Consider the following 13,857-nt stretch of genomic DNA (forward strand, 5'->3'; position numbering starts at 1 on the left):
GGAAATATCTGAGAGACGGTGAAAGATGTGGCGGGCGGGGTGCTTTATGGAAGGGAATTATTGTTGGCGCTCAGACGCAGCGACGGAGGCACGACGGACGGGGGTGCGGCTCAGGATGAAAAGCGACTTGTATAACGGTGGGAGCCGACGAGTAACATCTGCAACTGGTAAGCTGTGTGCGCCAGCGTCTGGGCGTCGGGGTCGGGGTCGGAAGCAGGGCGGCGATGGGGATGGAGGATGAGGAGAGGCTCGTGGTGCAACGATGGAGGAGCAACAGATTGGCACAAGGTGACGCCTGGGCGGACGCACAAAAAGGGCCCCACCTGGGACGAGATGACGGCCGAGACAACAGAGCACGGCCACTGAAAAGGGCACCCAAGAGCCACAGAAGACCGCCAGAGGCCACCAGAGGCCACCACCAAAGGCCACCAAAGGGCACGAGCCTTTAGGCCCTTGAGGGGGGGGAGGGATGGGGAGGGGGTGGGAACGACCCGTGCCTGGCGGCGCAGGTAGCGTCAGTTTTAGCGCAGTGCAGCGCCAGTGGAGAGTGGGTGGGAAACGGGCGATGGATAGGGGAGCTCTGGAAGACGCGGACACACAAGTCGATAGAGACAAAGCAGCCGTGTTCCAGACCAGCCCAAGCGACTCGCAGCCGCGGCAGCGAAACAGACAAAAGTGAGGTGCGCGGTACAAAGTGTATGGAAGTGTAAGGACTGGCCGAAACAGTGGCCGCGGGGTGTTGTGACTTGCAATCTTCAATCACCTGGTCCAGCCTAGAGGTGGCAGGCGTAGTGTGGGTTAACCGCTGCGGCGTCTCATTCGCCTTGACCGGGATGCAAACTGCTAGGGGCGATGATCGACCAGGGCTTGGGACGTCGACGTCAGTGCTCCCGGGCGTCAAGGGCCTCGCCTCCAGCAGAGCGGCTACAGCTCGCTGCGCAGCGGGTGATGGCAGCGGCACGGTGGGGTTGGATGTTTGATGATGTTGTTTTTAGCCTTGTTCGGTCCCGTTGCGGTTGCAGGGTCCTCGTTGGGCGGGAACTGGTAGCGATCCGTGTCGGTCGCCAGGCGGTAAGTTGTGACAATGACGGGGGAGCTCCTGGAGGCTGGACCTGAGCAGGCTGAGTAGGTATGAGTGAGTTCGAAATCGGCGCCTCGGAAGTGGGCGAACCTCTTTCCGTCTCGTCTGTGAGCGGCTGATAGATGTATTTTCGAGTGCGGTGGGTTGCTCAAGACACCATCCGTTATCGTAAGGCAGCTTCCGGCCAAGACGGGCAGAATCAGCAGTGGAGGGACAGCCAGGACAGGCCGTGTCTCGTCTCACTGGTCCACTGGTCGACAGGTGCGGGAGGAGCTGCCACCTTAGATCGCTGCGAAGGTGCTTGTGTCAGATGTGTGCCTGGGTGCGTGAGCGCCTTGTCGCAGAGCCCAGCACCTGTACAGGAGGCTGTGCCCCAACTGTCTCTACCGGGGACGTTGCAGCAAGGAACTCGGGGGGGCAGAGGGCGCCTACCACAGCACAGGATGCGGGATCTGAGTCAACTGACACACGACGCCTGGATAAACCCTTTTGCCTCGGCGGCACACCGGCGGCTGATGGACGGAGAGCTCAAGTCCGGCTCCAAACAATGATGACAGTAGCTGGACGGGGGGGTGCGGATGATGTGCAGGGCTCGGAAGGTTGGCAGCCGGCGGCAGATGGGACACGGGGGGGGATACGGGACGAAGGTGACGGGATCTGGGTGAGATGAGATGGGGCGAAGAGGAAAAGGCGATGACCGAGGTCAGGCCAGGTATAAAGGCAGCAACAGCTCCAACAATAACAACCGACCGAACAAGGAAACTTCTTCGCAAAGTGGACGGTACCTCATGTGTCTGTACAAGACATGTACCAGGCCGCCTGGGAGGTCGCCTAGGCGGAGCGAGGTGCTGCCGCGTTAAACAGGAGATCCGACAACAGCCTCATCAGCAGAAGCATCAACAGCACTACCGGGATTGAACAGCGCTGACTACTGATGAGAATCGTCCGGGCAGTCCCTTGTCGCAATGGGTTGTTGTTCTCGTCCTCGGGAGCAAGGACCGGGTCAAAGGCGGAGGCGGAGGAAACCAAACGGCAACGGCGACGGCAACGGCATCAAGCGAGTAGTTATGCGCCATCGGCAACGCAGGTTGGGCTGCAACAAGCTTGGTCGTCCGACTGTACCTCGTGCTAAGCAACCTTCATGGCTGGTGGCGAGCGTGCTGGTTGGTGGCCTTGGAAGCTGGTGGTGGTGTTAGTGGTGGTGGCTTGGGTGAGCCAGAGCTTCCATTAGGTCCAGAGCTCTGGCCTCGGTCTTGCAGCGCAGCAGTTCAGGGCGCATTACGCATCTTTCGGGACATGTTTGGGACCGCCCTGAGCAAATGGGAGTTGGATCCCCAGAAAGAGGGGATTATCGGTCTTCCCTAGCGGAGCTGGGCTGCATGTCTACGCAATGGATGCCTTGCACTTTGAATATGGCTGATGATGCATCAGACGGACTTTGGCCCCCAACTCCGCCAACGAGTGCATCGCCATACTTCAGGCACCAGTTCCAAGAACGAAGCGGCTCCCGGTCATTGGCTGCCGCATGGCGAGAGCAAACGAAAACGACGCTGTCGCTTGCGGGAGGGTTGGCACTGAGAAAGGAAGCGATGGGCCTTGCATGCCTGTGCAGCATGCACTGTACCAAGCAGCAAGTATTCGGGCCTAGCACCGCTATTGGGCCTTTGGCCTCGAGCTCCCTGGTTTTTCCCTGAGCACCATCGATGGCTCTTCGTGTCCCTCGATTCCGATTCTCTTTAACCTGCCTCTCGGTTCGTTCGTCCCTGGGAGCCTGAAACACCGCCACTCGTTTACAACTGCTTTGCGCAGCATCATGTTCCACGGGTGTTGATGCAAGCCCCCCCGGTCCTTCCCTTATCGATTGACATCGGCGTATCAATTATACGCTGTTTCAACTGTCCCTTTCTTGGCCCGAGACTACGTCTTGGCGAGCTTTGTCCTACAGGCGGCGATGACAGACTGTGTCGGACGCGATGACGGGCTCTTTAGCGGGGACTTGAGTACGTACTCGCCCTCTAAGTGCTGCCCCTCATTCGTTTGTTTTCGGTCACTCCCCCACCTCTATCGATAAGACCCGCCCTCATGTGACTTGAGCTTATCGGTAGTTTTTTTCCCTGATAGCTCAACCGGCCTTTTTTTTTCGTTGCGCTGGGTATTGGGATAGCCTCAATTTCTCTGCAGCATCGCGAGCGGCCCATCTGGCGAGTCTCTACCGCCCTCTCGATTCTCCTGCCAGCCAAAAGCCTGCGCGGTGATTGCAATCTTCGGGTGGAATTGTTTCAGCCCTCTGCCGAGTACAACCTCTACCTGCGACGACGCAACACCACGATCCAAGACCACCGGCGTCCCGCCTCCGACTTCTACCACCATGGCGCCCTCGGCCACCGACACCGAGTGGGACCACCAGTTTCACACTCTCCGTCGCGAGGACCTCTTCCGAAATCCTCCCAAGGACCACACCGCCTATCCCGCTCTCCAATTAGCCGTGGATCCCCACATCGAGTCTTTCAATGGCCTCTTCCGGAACGATGGCAAGCCTGGTCTGGTGGCCCATGGTCTCGCCGACATTGGCACCAAGACATATCTGGATGGCGATGATAGGTCCAGCCCCGAGGGCAGGAACCGCCTCTCTATCCGGTTCAAGGATGTAACCCTTCAGAAGGCCCAGGTCCCGCCCTCCAACAAGATGGCACGCAACCGCCAGATTTTCCCTGCCGAGTGCAGGGAACGCCATGTGACCTACAGAGGTCGACTTTCGGCTACCTTTGAGTACCAGATCAACGGCGGTGATCCTGTCGAGTTTGTCCGAGAATTGGGTCAGGTGCCCATCATGATCAAGGTACGAACCGACTTTTTTTGTCGTTCTACTTCGATTCGCTAACTCTACGACAGTCAAACAGATGCCACCTCGAAAACAATTCGCCTGCGCTCTTGGTTGAGCGAAAAGAAGAGTCGGAGGAGCTCGGCGGCTACTTCGTTGTCAACGGTATCGAGAAGATCATCCGAATGTTGCAATTAAACAAGCGAAACTTCCCCATGGCCATCAACCGACCCAGTTTCCAAAACCGTGGCCCTGGATACACCCCTTACGGTATCATTCTTCGAGCCGTCCGACCTGATGAGACATCTCAGACCAACGTTCTCCACTATCTCAACGACGGAAACATGACCTTCCGTTTCTCCTGGCGCAAGAACGAGTACCTCATCCCAGTCATGATGATTCTAAAGGCCCTCGTCGAGACCAACGATCGAGAGATTTTCGAGGGATTGATCGGCCCGGCCGGCTCCAAGTCGACCGAAAACACTTTCTTGACTGATCGAGTTGAGCTCCTTCTGAGGACTTACAAGTCTTACAACCTCTATAGCAAGTCGCAGACCCGCGCATACCTCGGTGAGAAGTTCCGAGTGGTGCTGGGAGTTCCAGAGACCATGTCCAACCTCGAAGTCGGTACCGAATTCCTGCGGAAAATTGTACTGGTTCACCTTGGAAACATCGACGTGACTGAGGAGCAGGACGCCGAAAAGTTCAAGACTCTCCTCTTCATGATCCGAAAGTTGTATGCCCTTGTTGCTGGGGAATGCGCTGTTGACAATCCCGATGCCGTTCAAAATCAGGAGATTTTGTTGGGCGGATTCCTCTATGGTCAGATTCTCAAGGAGCGACTCGACGAGTTCTTGAGCGTCAATGTTCGTGCCTCGCTTCGAGACTTCTTCCGAAGATACCCAACTGTTCCAATGACCTCAGAAGACTTCCGTAAGGACTTCCCCAACACAATCTTCCGGAAGGCCAACGAAAACCTCGGGAACGCCCTGGAATACTTCCTGTCCACCGGTAACCTTCAGAGCGCGTCCGGCTTGGACCTGCAGCAGACGGCCGGTTTTACAGTTGTTGCAGAGAAGCTCAACTTCCTTCGATTTATCAGTCATTTCCGCATGGTGCATCGAGGTGCCTTCTTCGCTCAACTCAAGACTACTGCTGTGCGAAAGCTGCTCCCCGAGTCTTGGGGTTTCATGTGTCCCGTTCATACCCCCGATGGTTCTCCCTGTGGTCTCTTGAACCATCTGGCCCACAAGTGCAAGATCATGACAGACTCAGTCGACGTCTCTCATCTCCCTGCCCTGGCCGCTGAGCTTGGTCTAGTTGAGACATCCTCAGCCTCGACCGAGGAGAGCGTGGTGGTGATGCTTGATGGCAAGATCCTTGGTTGGTCTACCCCGAAGGAGTCTCTGAGAATCGCAGATTGCTTCCGGTATTGGAAGGTTGAGGGCACCCACGGTGTTCCTTTGCATTTGGAAATTGGATATGTGCCTCCATCCCATGGTGGCTCCTACCCTGGTATTTACATGACTTCCACTCCATCACGAATGGTGCGACCAGTCAAGTATCTCCCTCTGCAGAAGGAGGATTTTGTCGGCCCCTACGAGCAGCCGTACATGACCATCGCCGTCGTCCCTCAGGAGATCGAATCTGGCAGATCCACCCACGTCGAGTTCGATCCGACCAACATGCTGTCTATTCTCGCCAACATGACCCCCTTCTCCGATTTCAACCAGTCTCCCCGAAACATGTACCAGTGTCAGATGGGTAAACAAACCATGGGAACGCCGGGCACCGCGATCCGCCACCGTACCGATAACAAGAGCTACCGAATTCAGACTGGCCAAACCCCGGTCGTCCGAGCACCTCTACACAACACCTATGGTTTCGACAACTTCCCCAACGGTATGAATGCCGTCGTTGCTGTCATTTCTTACACCGGTTACGACATGGATGACGCCATGATTATCAACAAGAGTGCTCACGAACGTGGCTTCGGTTACGGTACCATCTATAAGACCAAGAAGATCTCACTCAAGGATGACTCGAGAACCAAGGCGAGTAAGAGCGTAACCAAGGCCTTTGGTTTCGCCCCGCACAGCTACGTCAGCGCGAACTACCAGGGAATGCTCGATGATGACGGTCTGCCACACGTTGGCCGTATGGTCCAGGAGGGAGATGTCATTTGCGCCTGGCACACGGTCACGCCCGACTACAACGGCAAGATGGTCAACCTGGACGGCCTTACCCACTATGAGAAGTACAAGGACTCGGAGACTGGCTTTGTGGAGGAGGTACGATTGATTGGAGCGGAGACGGGCAATGAGCCACTGCAAACAATCTCTGTCAAGTTCCGTGTTCCCCGATCACCCATCATCGGTGACAAGTTTTCATCTCGTCACGGACAGAAGGGTGTCGCTTCGCAGAAATGGCCGACGACCGATCTTCCCTTTTCCGAGTCGGGAATGCAACCAGATATTATCATCAATCCCCACGCTTTCCCTTCCCGTATGACGATAGGCATGTTTGTGGAGTCTTTGGCGGGCAAGGCTGGCGCCCTGCACGGCCTTGCCCAGGACTCGACACCCTTCAGGTTTGACGAGGAGAACACTGCGGCCGACTACTTTGGTCACCAGCTGATGAAGGCTGGCTACAACTACCACGGCAACGAGCCCATGTACTCGGGCATCACAGGAGAGGAGCTGGCTGCTGACATCTACATCGGTGTGGTCTACTACCAGCGACTGCGACACATGGTCAACGACAAGTACCAGGTGCGAACGACAGGTCCCGTAGTACCAACCACAGGACAACCCATCAAGGGCCGAAAGAGAGGTGGTGGTATTCGTGTGGGAGAAATGGAGCGTGATGCGCTGCTGGCCCACGGAACGGCTTTCTTGCTGCAGGATCGTCTTCTCAACTGCTCCGATTATTCCAAGTCTTGGATTTGCCGTCGCTGTGGCTCATTCCTCTCTGTGCAGCCGACGGTGTCGCAGTTTGCGCCGGGTAAGAAGAAGGCACCAAGCATCGTGCGATGCCGAAACTGTGCCATCAAGCTGGATGATACGGAGGGGATTGACCTCACAGAGATCCAGGGTGAGATCTGGGAAGATGGCCAAGGCAACTCATGGGTCGGCGGCGACCAGACCACCATGGTGGTGGTCCCCGGAGCTCTTCGATACCTGGACGTGGAGCTCGCAGCGATGGGTGTCAAACTCAAGTACAAGGTGGACCGCGGGGACGAGCCTCGGAAGGGCCCGATGAGGCCAATGGCATTGGACGGCGTTCGGGTTGGAAAATAAATGCTGGTTGGGTTGATGCCGAGTCGTATCTTTGTCCGTATTTGCATTTGGCTGGATAGCTACGTACGTATGTAACTTGGTTTCTAGATATGGAGTGTCAGGAGAGCTGTCGCCGGTACCTCGTCCGTCTTGCCGGAGATGGCTGATAGAGAGGGGATGTATATTTAACGACGAGACAAATACCAAGAATGACGTTTAGATGAAGACGGCTGTATCGGACCCTCGAGTGCCATTCGTTCGGCTACTCGCAGACTCGCGACATTACCCAGGCTTGTTGTATCACCGAGTAGATCTCACAGGGGGTTCCGTCTCGAGCGTCCCCCACGAGGCATTCGCTGGATGCTTGTTGGACCGGACGAATCGGACTTGAGAAGGCCCAATCATTTGTCCCCTCGCCGTGCCGTGCCGTGCCGTCCGCGTGGGTGGTCAACTGTTGCCAGACGGGACGAGGAGACCAATGGAGAGCAATTTGACGCACAGAACTCCCGCAAGTCACGATGGAGGGACGACGAAGCCGGTACGGGGGATGCAAACAAACAGGCATGGTGATGCATGCATGCCCTCGAGTGTGACCAAGTTAGACCGCCAAGATGTGTTACCTAGGGCCCCCGTTGGCTGGAGGACGCTGCGACCTTGGTCACTTGGTTTGGTCGGCAGCTGGCTGAGAGGCCTCACTTGTCATTGTTGGGTTATGTTGACGGCTGCTTGCATCTGTTTCTCGTCTTCCTTCTCTCTCTCTTGCTTTTCTTCTTTCAACTCACATGATTTTCTGCCTAGGATCAGCAATTTGTATCAATCCTTTACCTTCGCAGCACGATAAGACACCCCAAGCCAAAGTTCTTGCGTCATTGGGTTCACTCTGCGTTCCGCATCGGGGGAGACGCACCTTCCTCCTCCTAACACAAGGCAAGTGGTAGTCAGTCACCCATGTTTCTCGTTTTTGCCCTCCCGGCTTATTTTTCTCCTTTTTTCCTCTTCCACAAACAACGTCCCATCGATCCATCGAGCGGGCTCGATTTCAGTATTGACTCACTGCCAGATTAATACCGAATAGGGGCTTTCTCACAGAGGAGAACCTATCTTGGGGTTTTTGGGGCAACACCTTGGCGAGAGGCGACTGCGCGGCAGATTTTGCCGGGAGCTTTTCGTCCTTTGGCCTTTTTTTCGTCTTCGAAACTCTCCGACATCGGGTTCCTCGATCGGCTGTCCTCTCTCATTCTTCTCTTCTCTCGGCTCGGCCAGCCTCAACGGCGCACCCAACCATGCGAACCCTCCTCTTCCTTGGAAGCCTTCTCGGTGCATTTCATCTCGCCTCTGGTCAACCTTATAACTACGGCGTCGATATCGAGTCCCTCACGAGACGAGAAGATGAGTCTTCGCGCATTGTCATCGGGCGGCTCCCATTGTCTCAAAATGGCACTTTGCCCGTGAGGCCTGAAATTCGACAAATGAAAGCGGACCCTTATAAATGGGACTTGTTCATTCTGGCGCTGAGTATGATTCAGTACGTCAGTCAGGACGATCCCACATCGTGGTATCAAATTGCCGGTAGGAAGCCGTGTCTCAAGTCCGAAGTCTACGGAACTACGACGTTAACGTGTATCCTTCGGGTTGCTCTGTCTAGGAATACACGGTGTGCCCTTCCAGTCCTGGAATGGTGTCGAGCCTGTCGCGGGGGCAAATCAGTCAGGGTACTGTCCACACAGCTCAGTCCTGTTCCCAACTTGGCATCGGCCATACTTGGCTCTCTTTGAGGTAAGTCACCACTTGCAATTGCTATCGACTACTTGCTGACAGATGGCATAGCAAGAGATGCATCGAACGGTCAATATCATTGCCAACATGTTTCCTAATGGGACCGAACGGCAAGCATACCAACAGGCCGCTACGGATTTTCGGATCCCCTACTGGGACTGGGCAATGGGTGCGCCTGATGGAGAGGATCACTTCCCATCTGTTTTTTGGCATCCGATCATTGCTCAACAAGGCCCCAGGGGAGTCCAGACCATCAGGAATCCTTTATATGCCTATCCTTTCCACCCCAAGGATGAAGACGCCTTCATCTGGGCCCCAGTAAGCATCGGTGAGATATCTTCATGATGACCAGGTACTAATATACTTTTAGTTGAAGAGTTGGGACGAAACCAAGAGGGCTCCCGACACGTCAGTGAGCCTCACATCACCCCCTTCCAACAACGATCAGGTCAGCGCGGCATTGCTCTCAAAGTTACCAGAAATTCAGCAGCGTCTATTTATTCTATTTTCTAGCTACAAAGACTTCAACACATTTGGGAATAAGGCGTGGGCTGCCTCGCAAAATCTGTCTAGCTGGGATTCCATCGAGTCAATACACGACATTATTCACATTTACGGCGGCCTCAAGGGGCATATGACATATGTCCCGTTGTCAGCATTTGATCCCCTTTTCTTTCTCCACCACACGATGACGGACCGATTGGTAACCATGTGGCAAGTTCTTAACCCATCATCATGGATGACACCAGCGCCGGCTGGTGAGACGAGCTTTACAACGCTGAAGGGAGACGTACAGGATTCTAAGACGGCTCTCACTCCCTTCTTTGCTTCTAAGGATGGCACGTATTGGGACTCAGACATGTCAAGAACCACGGAGGCGTTTGGTTACACGTACGCTGATACTGATCCGTCGCCTGTCGGGGGCCAAGATACCCGAGACCAGCTGATCAAGAAGATCAATAGCTGGTGGGGTGGATCGAGTGCGTCTGGACTTCGGGCCAAGGAACAGCGAACTCGGCGTCACCTACACAAAGAAAGACATATGGGACGGTTCGGACCGCATTTTTACGGATGGAAGCCCAATGTCAAGATCGATGCAGAAGACCCCCCAGCGTCTTCAGTTGTCAAGAACGGACATTACACAGAATGGATCGCCAATGTGCTCGTCAATGCGGAGGCTCTGGATGGGAACTTTGGCATCCACTTCTTCTTGGGAGAGGCTCCGGCACAGACGAAAGACTGGAATTGGGCAGTCAATCTGGTGGGCACAGTAGGAATATTTGCCATGGACCGAACAACAGGTTCACAGTTGAAGATCTCGGGGACGGCGCCATTGACATCGGCGCTGATGAAGATGGTGGCCGCGGGAGAGATTGCGCACCTCGGGGTGGAAGTGGTGGAGCCCTTCTTGAGGGAGACACTCCAGTTCCGAGTGCTAGGCAGCAACGGAGAAGAAGTCGAGCCAAGCGCTGTCGCAGGGCTGTATGTGGGAATCAGCAGCTCCGAGGTGAAAGCGTCGGAGAGTGACAGAGAACTTCCAGAGTGGGGGACAATGATGACGAGGATAGAGATGTGGAATTTATTATGAGGAGAGAAACTCAACTATTATATACGAGATGTTGGTGGATATCTCCGGGCGAGGGGAGGGGAGCTGTTAATGTGTAGTGAAGATGGTGGAAGGCATGGTCTTTGAGTCAACCAGTTAGCGAGCTGAGCAACTGTTTTAAGATGATACTAGATGATATTAGATTGCGGAAACAAGATAACGGAGGTTTTAAAAAACAAATTGTGGCAATAGAGAATGGGAGAGACCAGCATTCGGGAACATGATAGTACCTGCAAGCAGTTGTCCTCTTAGTGAGAAGACCTGTAAGAGAGGCGGACAACAAACGAATCAGAAGGACAAATGAGGAAACATGGGGTGCAGGAGTGGGGAATAAGTTCCGAGGCAGCTAGAGCCCCACACTCCGGTGGTGTTCAGGGCGATGACCAGGGCTTCCAGAGCGCTGGGATGCAGTTCCCACCGTGTGTAAGTGTGAGCCAACGTCAAAGCCAGCGGCTCAGATTGAGCTTCGTCGCTATGATGCACAGGAAAACGGGCGGTGGTTGGGAGCTACAGCGGCTGAGGAGCTCGACTTAGCGCCGTCGGGTACCCTACCGACCTAGTTATATCATACTGGGATAATCCCATATAGTTGCACCAAGCAGTCGAGCCAACGATGCAAGCTCGAACTGGAAGGTCATTCGCCGCCTTCTCGTCGGCTCCCGATGGATCGCGTCGGGGAGCGAAGGGGCAAATAGGAGAACGACGCCGCAGTTCCGGGCCAGCACGTGTCAGTCAATTCAATCCGTTTGCGCCTGCGCCGCTGGCACTGGGACGGCTTTCAGACCTGTCGTCCCGTCCTCTCGCTCCCCTGTTCGCAGCCACGCAAGCGGCTTGCCAGGGGCCTTGCAGTAGTGTGGTGGGCGGGGACCCTCCCCATTCCTCGGCTCGGGGACCTTCTTTAAGACGTGCTGTCCGAGGCAGAATGGAAAGCACGGAGACGGCAAAGGAAGGAAAATTCAAGACATTTTCCCTCGGCACTGCAACTACCTAGCTACCTAAGGTAAGCTCTTACTTTTGGCTGCTTAGAGGTACTGTTTTGCTCCTCCGCGAGACATGAGAGCTACCTACTAAGGTAGGTAGGTAGGTAGCCGGGAAACCCTGTCGTAGTCGTCCAACTAAGCTCCATATTACTGTCCAAAGGTAGGTAGCTTGTACTTGCCTGCCTGCACTGCGTTAGCTCCTCCTTCCCGCTCGGGCTTGAATTAAATCATTCCGAGCAGGGAAAGTGCAAGGGCAGATCGCGCTCACTGCCGGCGTCTGTGTGCAGTCCGTCTCCGTCCTCCGTACCTGGTGTACCTGGCTGCTGCTAGCTGCTGACAGAGGGGAGGAAGGAGAGAGGGGGAATAACGTCACCCCGTCATCTTACCTCTGTCCGCACATCTTACACCCTCATCTTCCATCTCGACCCTCGCTCAAGCTACGAGTTCTCATTTCAATCTCAGCATCACCCTCATCTAGCAGCGTCATCTTCCATCGCCATCCATCATGGCCTCCAACGACGACACCAATAAACCAGCCGACACTCCAGACACCACGGACACCGCGGACACCACCACTGCCGCACCAGACAATGTCGACTCCAATTCGTCCTCTCGCAACCCCCCAGAAGACATCCCCCTCGTCCCTCCTCCCTGGACCATGAAGGGCGACGTCTACTTCTTCTCATGGTGGACCTCGGCCGCCCAGGTCAAAGCCGGCCTGCCGTCCATGGCATACTCGCCCCTCGAGGCCGCCTCCGACTACGCCGGTCCCGCCTCCGGCAAGCCAGTCGGCGGGCTCAGCATGGTGCAGATCCTGCGCTACAGCGACTCCCCCGTCGGGCCATATGACGAGCTTATTGTCGTGCCCGGCAGCTTTGACTACACCCGCGACGATGCCCAAGGTCGGAAGCGCACCGGCCGGAACCCAAGGATCTCCAGAATCTACGTCTCTCAGAAGCATACATGCTACAATGGCCGGAAAAGTAAGTCCCATGCACTTCCCTCACTCTCTCACACTCCATCACTAACATCGCCAAAGACTGGAACGTCCCCAAACATCTCGCTCGCTTCGACTGGTCCAAAAACACAGACGGTTCCACCACCGTCAAGGTCTTCCCTCACGACACCAACCCCCAAGATACCGCCGAGGTTACCGCCAGCCCTGTGCCATTCTTTCAGGCCACATTCAAGCCGTGGCGCTTCGCTCCGAGCTTCCCCTTGCGCACCTCCTGGATGAACTACCTCGGCATCACCAGTACCCTCGTCCTCCCACCTCTGCCCGAGGGAAATGGCAGCCACGGCGAGCTCCCCGGCACCAGCCGCTGGTGTAAAATCGTCCCTCAGCAATACAGTCGCCGTACTATGATCGGATGGTTCGATGTTGCCCAGCACCGCGATGACAACGGTCAACTTACCGGCGACCACGAGAACTTCTGGCCTAGTCTTGGGCGTTGGCAGCTCGGCATGAAGATGGAGAATGCCGAATTGGCATTTAATGATCCTGAGGAGTCGTGGGATCCCCCCAGGTCTAATCTCTGAAGGGCTTGTTTTGTTTTTATTTTTCATCATGTATACGCAAGTCTCCTCCCAGAAGAACAGACTCTCGATGTACGGCGTTCGAATATGGGATATCTAGGTATGAGAGACTTGAGGCGTTTGATCTAGCGGGATATCAATATGTATTGTATGGCGAGGAAAAGAAGGAATCACGAGGCAGAAATGATATGAAATGCTCAATGAATGAACTGAATCAGCTGTGTATTATGAAGAGTATTGTTATTCGCATACATACCTACATTCTTAATCCTACTAAAAATCATACAATGTCCTCCTAGAGTATTTGGAAAATGATTTTCCCAAGGACTAATATTTAGTATTTATTTTTCATAATGATGATATTTCATTTTATTTATTGGGTCTAATTCAACAAGAAAGGCGGGTATTTAGCACTACGTTTGACTGTCTTATGCATAAGGCAGATCGGTACCTTAGGTAGCCAAGCTGATGCTTTCGTAAAGAAGCGTGTACCTGTGTACGAAGAGCAATCCTCTATGGAAGTCTAACTGCATTCTCCTATGTCAATTAAAGACACGTCAGCACTTCATTCCACCCAACCAGCCCAGAGGTGCTAGGCCATACACTCTCTTGTAAGTCTCAAATCACACGTACACAGAGTTACACACCGACATACAAACTCCGAGAGGTGCAATCTTTGTCTATCTTGAGCATCTTAACAGGTATATATAAAAGTCAAAAAAAAAAAGGAACCTCTCTACCGGAACGCCATCAACGCCAGTGCACGTCGTAAAATCCTT

General features: G+C 54.6%; 5 protein-coding genes across 5 annotated transcripts; all 5 read left to right on the forward strand.

Moving 5' to 3' along the window:
• Positions 1–2,046: 2,046 nt before the first annotated feature.
• Positions 2,047–2,775, forward strand: BGZ61DRAFT_479161 (uncharacterized protein; the record flags this gene model as incomplete). The annotated part of the gene is made up of 2 exons (XM_046249079.1): positions 2,047–2,244; positions 2,341–2,775. The coding sequence occupies 2 exons, from the start codon at positions 2,047–2,049 to the stop codon at positions 2,773–2,775; spliced, it is 633 nt and encodes a 210-aa protein (XP_046103316.1).
• A 674-nt stretch (positions 2,776–3,449) lies between these two features.
• On the forward strand, positions 3,450–7,201 carry BGZ61DRAFT_354100 (uncharacterized protein; the record flags this gene model as incomplete). Its single annotated transcript, XM_046240582.1, has 2 exons — positions 3,450–3,920; positions 3,974–7,201. 2 exons carry the CDS (start codon positions 3,450–3,452, stop codon positions 7,199–7,201), a joined length of 3,699 nt encoding a protein of 1,232 aa, XP_046103317.1.
• A 1,262-nt stretch (positions 7,202–8,463) lies between these two features.
• Positions 8,464–10,544, forward strand: BGZ61DRAFT_533613 (uncharacterized protein; the record flags this gene model as incomplete). Its single annotated transcript, XM_046254034.1, has 4 exons — positions 8,464–8,749; positions 8,826–8,956; positions 9,008–9,274; positions 9,327–10,544. The coding sequence occupies 4 exons, from the start codon at positions 8,464–8,466 to the stop codon at positions 10,542–10,544; spliced, it is 1,902 nt and encodes a 633-aa protein (XP_046103318.1).
• Positions 10,545–11,122: 578 nt separating this feature from the next.
• On the forward strand, positions 11,123–11,800 carry BGZ61DRAFT_48833 (uncharacterized protein). Its single transcript, XM_046250097.1, has one exon. The coding sequence runs from the start codon at positions 11,176–11,178 to the stop codon at positions 11,551–11,553; it is 378 nt and encodes a 125-aa protein (XP_046103319.1). The 5' UTR covers positions 11,123–11,175; the 3' UTR covers positions 11,554–11,800.
• Positions 11,801–12,047: 247 nt separating this feature from the next.
• Positions 12,048–13,081, forward strand: BGZ61DRAFT_354694 (uncharacterized protein; the record flags this gene model as incomplete). The annotated part of the gene is made up of 2 exons (XM_046240642.1): positions 12,048–12,525; positions 12,582–13,081. The coding sequence occupies 2 exons, from the start codon at positions 12,048–12,050 to the stop codon at positions 13,079–13,081; spliced, it is 978 nt and encodes a 325-aa protein (XP_046103320.1).
• Between the last annotated feature and the right edge of the window lie 776 nt (positions 13,082–13,857).

This window comes from Ilyonectria robusta (genome assembly GCF_021365365.1).
Source record: "Ilyonectria robusta strain PMI_751 chromosome Unknown BGZ61scaffold_12, whole genome shotgun sequence".
Taxonomy (NCBI): Eukaryota; Fungi; Ascomycota; class Sordariomycetes; order Hypocreales; family Nectriaceae; genus Ilyonectria; species Ilyonectria robusta.